The following is an 11,455-nucleotide window of genomic DNA, read 5'->3' as shown; positions in this document are numbered from 1 at the left end:
ACCTATCCATCCACCTATCCATCCATCCACCCATCCATCCATCCATCCATCTATCCATCCATCCATCCATCCATACACCCACCCAACCATCCATCCATCTATCCATCCATCTATCCATCCATCCATCCATCCATCCATCCACCCACCCACCCATCCACCCACCCATCCATCTGTCCATCCATCTATCCATCATCCATTCATCCATCCATACATCCACCCACCCATCCACTCACCCATCCATCCATCTGTCCATCCATCTATCCATCATCCACCCATCCATCCATCCACCTATCCATCCACCTATCCATCCATCCACCCATCCATCCATCCATCCATCTATCCATCCATCCATCCATCCATACACCCACCCAACCATCCATCCATCTATCCATCCATCTATCCATCCATCCATCCATCCATCCATCCATCCACCCACCCACCCATCCACCCACCCATCCATCTGTCCATCCATCTATCCATCATCCATTCATCCATCCATACATCCACCCACCCATCCACTCACCCATCCATCCCTCTGTCCATCCATCTATCCATCATCCACCCATCCATCCATCCACCCATCCATCCATCCATCCATCTATCCATCCATCTATCCATCCACCCATCCATCCATCCACCCACTCATCCACCCACCCATCCATCTATCCATCCATCCATCTGTCCATCCATTTATCCATCCATCCATCCATCCATCCATCCATCCATCCATCCACCCATCCCATGCATCTGTCCATTCGTCCATCCATCCACCCATCCATCTATCCATCCATCTGTCCATCCATCCATCCATCCGTCCATCCACCCATCCATCCATCCTCCCATCCATCCATCCATCCATCCATACATACATCTATCTATCCATCCGTCCATCCATCCATCTGTCCATCCACCCATCCATCCATCCTCCCATCCATCCATCCATCCATCCATCCATCCATACATCTATCTATCCATCCGTCCATCCATCCATCTGTCCATCCACCCATCCATCCACCTACCCATCTATCCATCCATCCACAATCCATCCTCCCATCCCTCTATCCATCCATCCATCCATCCATCCATCCATCCATCCACCTACCCATCTATCCATCCATCCACAATCCATCCTCCCATCCCTCTATCCATCCATCCATCCATCCATCCATCCATCCATCCATCCATCCACCTACCCATCTATCCATCCATCCACAATCCATCCTCCCATCCCTCTATCCATCCATCCATCCATCCATCCATCCATCCATCCATCTATCCATCCATCCCTCTGTCCATCCATCCCTGACCCTCCATCCCTCCCTCCCATGGACAAGCAGTTATTGGTCACGTAAGAAGAACCAGCCACTACTCTAGGCCCCAGTGATTTTCTCCACAGCTTACTCAGCATTCCCCCAGGACATCTCCTAGGGTCCCTAGACTCAGCATCTTCCTGCCCCCCCCACCCGCTGGCCCCCATCTCAGGGACAATTCCACCATTGCTCACTGTCCCTGAGGCTGGCATCCCAGCATGGGCCTCACCTCCTCCCCCAGCCCCTCCACAATCTGTGGGTCCCCACGTTCTGCCCATTCTCTCCCTCAGGCCTCTCCCCCATCCATCCCCAGGTCTCCTTTTCTGCCGTCTGGATCAACTCTTCCCTCTCCTCCCGCCCCCTGCCCCCCCTTCCCCCCTACTCCCAATCCCACAGCTGCCTGAGATCTGGCCACACCCCTCCCTGCTCAAACACCCCTCATGGCTCCCTGCTGCCTGGCGTGCAAGGCCCACCAGGGTCTGGCCTCACATGTCTCCCCCACCTTCCTCTGCTACCTCCCCTTCTCCCCTCTTTAGCCCTGTCACACCCAGCACATTCCCACTGCCACACCTGCATCTGCACAGTTCCTTCTGCCATCTCTCTGCTTTGAAAGCCTTCGCATCCCCTCAGGCTTGGCTCAAATACAACTTCCTCCAGGGAGCCCCCCGGCCAGGGCCCATTCCCTGATCCCTGAGTTTCCATCCAAGGACCAGGCACCTCCACCCTGCCCTCACCTCTGCCCCTCAGGGCTCTGGAAGCCTTGCAAGGCCACCAGGTGCAAAGGTGGACTAAAGCATCATGTCATCAACTTGTGTGGGGCTGGGGTATGACACCACCACCTCCCAGAATAGCCACTTGTGGATGACAGAGACAGGGGCTGATCCTGAGGACAAGCTCTGAATCACCACGTTATCCTGTCACATCCCTGGGTCCTCATACAGCGACCACCCCTCTCCGAGACTGTCTCCCCATCTGTGAGATGGTGATCATGGCAGTTCCTTCTTCACAGGCTTGCTGGGAGGACTCCAACTGGCTATTATCTTCAGCTCTCTACTCAGCGCTGTGAATATACAGTGGTTTGCTGTGTGACCTTGGGGAAGTTGCTGTCCCTCTCTGAGCCATGGCTTTCCCTTCTCTTGACTTCCAGAATGAGCAGCAGCCCGGCTCTACCCTTCTCCCAGAAGGACAGCCTCAGAAGTCCCCAGGGGAGGCTCTGAACACCCCATGTTTGCCTGCCCAGGAGAAGAAAGGATGGAAGAGGGGAAGGACTTCCAGAAGGTAGGAAAGTGCTGGGACCTGGAGCCAGAGTGGGAGTGGGGGGGCTGATGGGTGCCAGCAGGTACTGGTTGTCTCAGGCTCAAGTGAGAGGTGGGGCTGGAGGTGTCGGTTGTCTTCATTCACTCACTTACAGCGGTCATTCATTCATTCTTTCTTTCTTTCATTGATTCACTGAAAAAATTGCACTGACTCCTTTAGCGGTTAAGCCCCCAAGCCCTGCAGCTGGGTGGCCTGGGTTCGAATTCCTATGCTGCTTCACCCCAGCTCTGTGGACAAGTCTACTCGCCGCCCCGTGCCTCAGTTTCTCCGTTTGTAAAGTGGGGGGGGCATCATGGTGACCCCTTCAGCCCTCTGTGCTGCCCGGGTCTGTCCCCACCCCCACCCCAGCGCTGCTCTCTGTGTCTCCCCAACTCTCTTTTCCGGGGCTCCCCGCCCTTCCCCTCCTCACCGCCGACATTCCCGGCCCAGGCGCTCCGGGAAACATTCCGTGGTTTGCAGCAGACTGTCCGGCTCCTCGGTGCCTCAGATGTGGGCAGAGTGGGCGGCGGCCGGGCGGGCGCGGGCCGGGGGCTGGGGAGACTGCGTGCCCCCCAAATCCCACCCTAGCGCCGGGCACATGGCAGGGGAGACAGCGGGTGGCACTCAGAGACGAGCAGAGAGACCCCCTTGGCAGATGGGGGAGGCCCTCTCCTGCTCACAGCGCAGGGCTCCCAGGGCTCCCTAGTGTCCCTTGAATAAAATCCCAAGTCCTCCCTACAAGCCCACAAGACCCTGCACGACCTGCCCCGTCCCCTCCTTGCCCTCCCCTCTCTCCCCATCGCTCACTCTGCTCCAGCTACATAAGCCTCCTCACTGTTCCTAACACACCAGGCACAGTCCTGCCCCAGGGCCTTTGCACGTGCTGTGCTCGCTACCTCCAGACCTCTGGTCCCTGACATCACTCAGGCATTTATTCATTTTCTCTCTTACTCCTCAAACCCCAACTGGACCATGAGCCCAAGAAGGGCAGGGCTGGGTCAGCCTGGCTCACGGCTGACACGTAACAGGCACTCCCTGAATAGATGGAGCAGCCTCGGAAGTCCTCCTGGAATCTAACCACGATCTCTCCTGCTTTAGCTGTGTGACTGTCACACAGTTCCTGACCTGGGCACAGCCCTTAACAGTTTGCAAGACACCTCCACGGTCATCAGCTCACTGGATTTCCCACAGAGACCCTGTAGGAGAGAGGCTTTATTATTCACGCTCCCCTCCCCCATTTTACAGATGGGGAAACTGAGGCACCGAGAAGTGAGATAATTTCCTCTTTGAACGAATGAACAGAGATTGAATGAACTTAGCTGTGTTATGACTTTCGAGGGCCCGGTGGATTTTGCCTTCCTCCCTAAAAATAAAATTATTAAAAATTATGTTTCCTGGCTGCATTGGTACACACAGCAACATAACCCAGGCTAGATCCATTGCTTTTTTGTGTTCTTCTGAGTGTAAAAAAATTTTTTTAATTTATATATTTCAAGGGCACTGAAAGTCCCGTGGACCCCGGGCAGTGTCTCCAATGGCTACAGGAGGTGGTGAGTCTGCCTGGGATTTGGGGGCTGAGGCTGGAGTCTTTGACTGTGACCACACTCCCCTGTCCAGCCCCATATTTTGAATGCTGCCTGGGCCCCTCACCCACCTTGGGATCTTGGATGCTCTGAGCATAGAGGGATCTTTTTAGAATGGCCTGGTCCTCTCTACTTAAGAGGATGGAATTCCACCAAGTGGGGCTTGGATACCTCCTGGGACAGATGTCTCATTACCTTTCAGTCAGGGGGATGAAAGTCCTTACTGAGGTTGAACTGACCCCTGCAGAGGCTGAGCTCTGCCCTCTGGGATTGCATAGACCTCTCCACCCCTACCCCCATCAGCTTCCTATGCCCAAGGGCAGCCGCACCTGGGGAGATCTGAGACCTGTCTTGGGTCTGGCTGTTAAAGCTCTGTATTGGGGGCTCCATGTGGGGCTTGGGCTGATGTTCTGTGGGGGGCCCAGGTGACCTAGCTTGGGACTGAGCCCAGAGCAAGGGGGTGAATTTAACCAAATTTGCCCAGGCATCTTTTTAGGGCTGAAGCCCTGAGTCTCTCAGTCTTTTCCTGCAGGCTGCTAAACGCCATCCTTTTCCTCTCCTGGATATACCCCAGTTTAACACCTGTCCTTAGCTGATTAGTGGATCCATAACCTCCCCTGTATTGGGGCTTCTACCTCTATTGGTAAGACCTCAAGTTTGCACAGGACCATTCTCCTTGTCACAAACTGCCAGTTCTGCTTGACTTTCCCAGGACCCTGGAGATGTGTGATGGGGACTTGCTCCCTCACCTCTGACCTCTGGCCCCAGGCCTCTTCTCCAGTTCTCAGCTCTGCCCTCCACTTGCCACTTGCCACTTGCCATGTGACTTTAAGCAAATCACATCATTATCTGAGCTTTCAATTTAATCACCAGGTTCTCACCTTTCTTCATCAGACACCCATCCACTTCCCTCCACCTCCAGGCCCCCATCATGGCTGGCCTGCACACTGCCCCGGCCTCCCCTTGGTACCAGCTGCCACGTCAGCCTCAGACTATCCCTTCTCCCCACAGAAGCCCAAGGGCGCTTTAAAGAATGTAAAACAGGCTCCATCCCTCCTCTGCCCACAGCCCTCCAGGGATCCCACCTCCCGCAGGGTAAAAGCCCAAGTCTTGTCCGTGGTCCACAAGGCCCTGCACGACCTGCCAATCCTCTCCCTGCTCTCCCCTCCTCCCTCTCTTCCCCTCACTCACTCTGCTCCAGCCACACAAGCCACCTCGTTGCTGTTCCTCCAACACTCCAGGCACAGTCCTGCCCCAGGGCCTTTGCACAGGCTGTGCCTACTGTTAGGAACGCTTTTCCCCCTTCTCTTCTAATGAATTCTGTCATCTGCCAGGTCTCAGATGAGATGTCACCTCCTCAGTGAAGCCCTCCTAGATTGCCCAGCCTAACTCAAAGCCCCTAGTTCCTTAGAACCTCTTCCACAATCACGACTAAGTCCGATTTTGTGCACTGATATTTTTATTTCCCGTCTCCCTCACTACAATATCAGCCCCAAAAGGACAGGGATCTTTGGGTCACTGCTGTGTCCTCAGCAGGAGAACAGGGCTGGAGACACAGTAGGTGTTTAATCAATGTTGGCTAAATGAGGAATGAAAAATGAAACCCACGTGTGACGCTTCTCATGGATGTGGAAACATCTCTGTCCTTGTGGACCCCAAAACCTTGATACTCTGAGACCAAACAACTCCTGCTGCCCCCAACCCACGTGAGTCATCTGAACCCCAGGGGTGGCCGTAATGAGGTGTCGCGGGAGGTCTCCCATCTGAGGCCCAGCTCTCCTTGGAGAACACTGGCTGAGAAGCCTGAGATGTCTAGGCCCCAAACCATTTCCCTGATGGGGGAATCTGAGGACCAGAGAGGGCAAGCCACTAGCCCAAGATCACACAGCATGCCCAGGTTCAGACCTAGAACTGTATAGGTAGGTAGAAAGTTTCAGAGTTCCACTTTGGGTGGCGGGTCAGTTCCTAGAGGGACAGATGGCTGGATGGACAGCAGGGCAGACAATGGTGCACTGGCTCGTGGGAGGACGCATGCTGGAGAGCCTCAGACAGCACATGCCCAGCCCCCAGGCGCCACAGCCTGCCCCAAAATGTCTTCTCTCCGGTCCCTGGGTCCCGACTCAGGGAACGTGGCCATCCCCCTCGAAGTTTCCAGAAGGATGGCCAGTCTTAGGGGCAGATGCTACAGGGCGCCCATTCCCTCCCCAGGGTCTGGGGGCACAGAAACGGGCGGATGTGCAGTCAGTGCCTCACAGTGGCTCAGACCATAAGCCTTCCGCCTCCTGTCTGTTCACCTGCCCCCACCCCAGACCCCAGACCTCCCTATAGTCAGAGCTTCCCATCGTAGGCCCTGGGGCAACGGAGTCACGGCCACCACAAGGTCCAGCTAACTCACTGCAAACCTTCCCAGAAGACGGCCACCCTCGGCACCCTCCTGGCCCTGGACACGGGTGCATTCGGACTCTTAACTGCATCTGGGCAGCCCTGGCCATGCTTCCAGGTGGAAGACTCGGAATGGCTTTCTCTCCATTGTCTGGCCTGGGCTTCCCGCCTTCTGACCAGCTCTCCCCATTTTCCAAATGCCCAGGGAGGGGTTGCCACCGCCGCCAACCACGCCTGACCCCCCTTCCCCAATGTCCAAGTGTCCCCGAATCCCAGAGGCCAGAAAACGGGGCGAGAAGCCTCCCGACTCTCCGCTGTCCCCTCCTGTCGCTGGAGACGGCCACCCGAGCCCCCACCCGGCACCGGCGGGTGCCTCCCCACTCACCATCCACCACATCTTGGCCGTCATGTCGTAGCAGAGCTGCCATTTGACGGAGGTCTCGCCCGGCTTGCTGGACACCAGGGGCCCGGGCACCTCCATGCTCGGACAGAGGCGAGGGCGGCCCGAGCCGCCTCACTTGGTCAGGAGCGCGGGCTGGGCCGGCTGCCGGGGGTGCAGGTCCGGGGTCTGGGCTTCCATAGCCCCGAGCGAGGGGCTTTCTCTGGGGGAGTGGGAAGAGGGTGCCAGGGACTCTCAGAGCTGGAGATCACAGGCTTGAGGGAGAGCGAGGGAGGGATGCTGATGCACTGGTCTGAAACGCACCAGGCCGGTCTCTTGCAAGTGGCCACCCACAGCCCGAGGAGGCCGTCGCAGGCCGTGCGTGTGTGTGTGTGTGTGTGTGTGTGTGTGTGTGTGTGTATGAGCGGTCGGTACCGTGGATTTGTGAATGAGCTCTGATTCGGAATACCCCCCTCCCACCCCCGGAAGGAGTGTGGCTGGTCTGTCTCCCGCTTCCCTGCCGATTCGTCTTCCCATCAGCTCCACCAGGGAAGAAAGCCTGGGGCTGGAGGGGGTTGGGGTATGTGCAGAGAGCGGCCTCGAACCCCACCTCCCACCCACCACCCTGTCTTGGACCCTGGCTGGGGAGGTGCCCAGACCCTGAGGCCTCATTAACTCCAGGTGTGGCCCCGAAGCCAGGGGTACAGCAGATGGTAGTTTTGAGAGGTGGGGAGAGAGAGGCACTCTTGGTGCCCAAAGAGGATGGCATCCGAGGGCCCTGCATAGTTAAATCCTGGCTGTGTGATCTCGGACCAGTCCCTGAGCGTCTCTGGGCTTCACTCTCCCTATCTTGAAGATGTCAGATGACCACTGAGGACGACAGTGCGGTGGGGGTGGGGGTGGTGAGACGAGACGCAGAAGCCCATGGAAGGGGATGGGATGGTCAGTTCGCTTTTTTCCTTCCTTCTCCCAACTTCTGGGCAGAAGCAAGCGAGGGGGATTCTTTCCATCTTATCATCTCATGGTCGCTGTGCATTTAAGGACCACCAAGTGTGTGCCTAAGCTCGATGAGAAGGGGCCGCTTGCTGCTCCGTGTGGGTCTGTGTCCTGGCTCCACACTGACAGTAGGAGAGTCTGAAGGTGGACAGTGGGAAGGACTTCCCGGTCTGGCCAGGGGCTGCCGGGACGTGGCAGGACCGGGGTCTGGCCGGAGGTTGTGTGGCCTCTGGGTTTCCATTGGCCTAAAAGGCTGCCAATTAGGAGTGGACAGAGGGAGTGGGAGGTGGCGGTGGCAGGACTGGACATGAACGGGGACCAAAGCTGACCCCCGTGGCACCGGGAGTGAGCACAGTAGCACGCTGGGAATGAGGCTGTCCCAGGCCCGCCCCTTCCGCTCTGTCTCCTACTGGAGGATTCTTCCTAAAACACAGCTTTGATGGGTTCTCTTTCCTGTTGGCCACCCTCCATGCTCTCCAGTGCCCCCAGGTTAAGGTCCCCACTGGGACTGGGCCTGGCTTCCCCCTGGTCCCCTCTGTCTGGCACACCTTTCCTCTTCTCATTACCTGGGGACTCCTATGCATCCTTCAAAACCCAGCCTGATATTCCTCACCGGTCCCTGAGGGTGAAAGAGAGAGTTAGACAGACATAAGAGAAACAGAGATACTACAAGAGAGACAGAGTGATTGAGAGAAATAGAAAGAGAGCCAGCCATGCCATGTCCACTGTCTGGGCTACACGCTCTTACCTCCCACCCTGAGAGGCTTGGATTATCAGCCACCTTTTTCTTTTCTTTAAAAAAAAGTATATATATATATTTATGTATTTATTTATTTGGCTGTGCTGGATCTTAGTTGCAGCACAGGGGATATTTAGTTGCGGCATGTGGGATCTACTTCTGTGACCAGGGATCAAACCTGGGCTCCCTGCATTGGGAACTTGGAGTCTTAACCACTGCACCACCAGGGAAGTCCCTCAGCCACCTTTTTCCTGATGGAAAGACATTGTGTGACCCACACCCTCTGGCCCCAGGTTCCAACGCTGAGCACACAGGACTGAGAGTTTCTGTTGGGACTGGGGACTCCTGGAGGACAGGACCCGGGTCTGAGCCCCTGCTGGGACTCCCGCACACAACAGGCTCCAACAATCCCAACCAAGCGCAAGGGTGTGGATCAGACCTGATGATTCAGATCACTGCTATTAACAGCAACTGTTTCTTGAACAGCTACTACACACCAGGAGCCATGCAAGGTCAGCACAGACAGGAAAACTGAGGCTCAGAGAAGTTTAGTCAGCAGCCCAGGGACACACAGCAAGTAGAACTCACTCCTGCGATTTGGGGGGAAGCGGACCATCTCCCCAGCTCCCACCCTCACCTCCTTCGGGTCTCAGCTCAGATGACACCTCCTGAGGAAGGCACTCGCCCAGCCCCTACCCCGCATGTGCAGCCCCCCCAGCTTTATATCCCTTATTGCTTGTCTGTGGCCTCCAGCGGGGGGATGTCAGCTTTGGTCTGTCTCCTTCACGGCTTTGGCCTCAGTGCCCGGAACAGCGCCTGGCACAGAGTAGGCGCTCGGTAATCGACTTGAATGAATGAATGAACCGTGGGTCAGGGTTTTGCAAACATTGGCATTTCCTGCTGACTCTCCCCAAAGGCATTTTCCTCTTGGCACCAAAGCTGCAGGTCTGGCAAGGGGGCGGAGGAGGGGCGAGGGGCCCGGGCATGGCTCCCAGGGCCAGAGTGGGGCCACGCCCCGGCCAGCTCGCCCCGGCTGAGGCTGGCAGGGCCCAGCCCAGCGGACGCGGTTCGCCCACATGGAGGCCCCCGCCCCGTCACTATAATTTGCCTCAGTGCCTTGTGGTCGTAGGAGACAATTACCCCACAGATGTGCGGTCGCAGCTAGGCATTCAGACGGCGGGTCAGAGCCCGGGCCTTGGCGGAAGGCAGCTGTGGGAGGTGGCTTTCCAATGGGAAGGGAGAGAGAGGGAGGCTTCGCAGAGAGAGAGGCAGAGACAGGGAGAGACAGAGAGCTTGAGATGAAGAGAGACAAAGACAGACACACAGAGACAGAGAAAGAGGACAAGAAAGGCCTAGAAACCCAGCCAGGCCCTGTTCAACAGGGGAGGTGGTGGGGCTGCTGGGTTCCCCCCCTCCCCCCGCCCCCGCCACACATCCGATCGAGGGGGGTGCTTTATCAGCTACACTTCCACTCAAGGAAACTGAACCCCCTTGAGGGCCAGCCGGATGCCCAGACCCTCAGCAGCAGCTGAGCAGGACCAGGGCCCAGTGAGGGCCCCCCAGCGCCTCCCTCCACTTCCCATCCCTCAATCCCAAGGGCAGAGGGCCCAGGGCCACTCTGAGCCTCAGTTTCCCCAGCTGCAAAAGGAGGAAGTTAGGTAGGAAAGCCCCCCTCCACCTCCTGCCACTCACAGGCCACCCTCCCCCTTTTGTCTGTGTCCAAGTATTCCTGAACATTTTTCTTCCAATCCAACCATTTCTAGAAAAAGACTTGGATATGTTTACAGAGGATAGGACAACTCACCACTACAGGCTGCCACCAGTCAAGATCAGCTGGAAAGATATATACAATAAAAACCCTCCCCGGTCCTATCCAACTCTAACCAGAGAACAAGCCTGAAGCCTGCTCTGTCTTTGCTAAAAAGATAATTGAGCATTAGAGAGGTGTTACAGACGGGCTGGGAGCCCCCAAAGGCCATAGGACAAGATCAAACGATCTAACAGGTGTGAAATTGGAATCCCAGAAGGACGAGCAAAAGCGGGCACGAGAATATTTTGAGAGAGAACGGCCAATAATTTTCCAAAATTAAGGACACCGAATCACAGTTCCAAGAAGCTCGGAAAATACCAAATGGAATACATATTCCCCCAAACACGTACCCAGACATATCATACTCAAAACGCAGAAATTTAGAAATGAAGAGAAAATTCTTGAAGGCAGCTGAGGAGGAAAAGACACATGGCTTACAGAGGGACAAAGACAAAAAAGATCACAGATATGCAGGCCACAAAAAAAAAAAAAAAAAAGACATCTTTAAAGTGCTGATAGGAAAAGACTGTCCATCAGGAAGCTTACACCCAATGAAAACATCATCTGAATATGAAAGAGAAACAAGGGCTTTTCCAGCTAACAAAAGCTGGGGAAATTCATGATTGGTAAGACACCTACTTTAAAGATAAAAGACATAGATAAAAGTAAAAGGATGGGGGAAATATACAAAGAAAATAGTCATTTAAAATATACTGGAACAGGACTTCCCTGGTGGCGCAGTGGTTAAGAATTTGCCTGTCAGTGCAGGGCACACGGTTCGATCCCTGGTCTGGGAAGATCCTACATGCCATGTAGCAGCTAAGCCTGTGCGCCACAACTACTGAGCCTGCGCTCTAGAACCCGCGAGCCACAATTACTGAGCCCGTGTGCCTCAACTACTGAAGCCAGTGCCTAGAGCCCGTTCTCCCCAACAAGAGAAGCCACTGCAATGAGAAGCCT

General features: G+C 55.6%; 1 protein-coding gene and 1 long non-coding RNA gene across 2 annotated transcripts; both read left to right on the top strand.

Moving 5' to 3' along the window:
• Positions 1–269: 269 nt before the first annotated feature.
• On the top strand, positions 270–1,276 carry LOC130837418 (splicing factor 3A subunit 2-like; the record flags this gene model as incomplete). The annotated part of the gene is made up of 2 exons (XM_057710349.1): positions 270–696; positions 1,011–1,276. Coding segments are annotated over 2 exons (693 nt in total), but the record flags the coding sequence as incomplete, so codon positions are not given.
• Positions 1,277–2,456: 1,180 nt separating this feature from the next.
• On the top strand, positions 2,457–10,879 carry LOC130837420 (uncharacterized). The gene is made up of 3 exons (XR_009049286.1): positions 2,457–2,588; positions 4,103–4,156; positions 10,449–10,879. It is a non-coding gene; the product is annotated as an uncharacterized LOC130837420 (long non-coding RNA).
• Positions 10,880–11,455: the final 576 nt, after the last annotated feature.

This window comes from Hippopotamus amphibius, chromosome 15 (assembly GCF_030028045.1).
Source record: "Hippopotamus amphibius kiboko isolate mHipAmp2 chromosome 15, mHipAmp2.hap2, whole genome shotgun sequence".
NCBI classification, from domain to species: domain Eukaryota; kingdom Metazoa; phylum Chordata; class Mammalia; order Artiodactyla; family Hippopotamidae; genus Hippopotamus; species Hippopotamus amphibius.
This window is presented reverse-complemented; position numbering and strand designations above follow the sequence as displayed.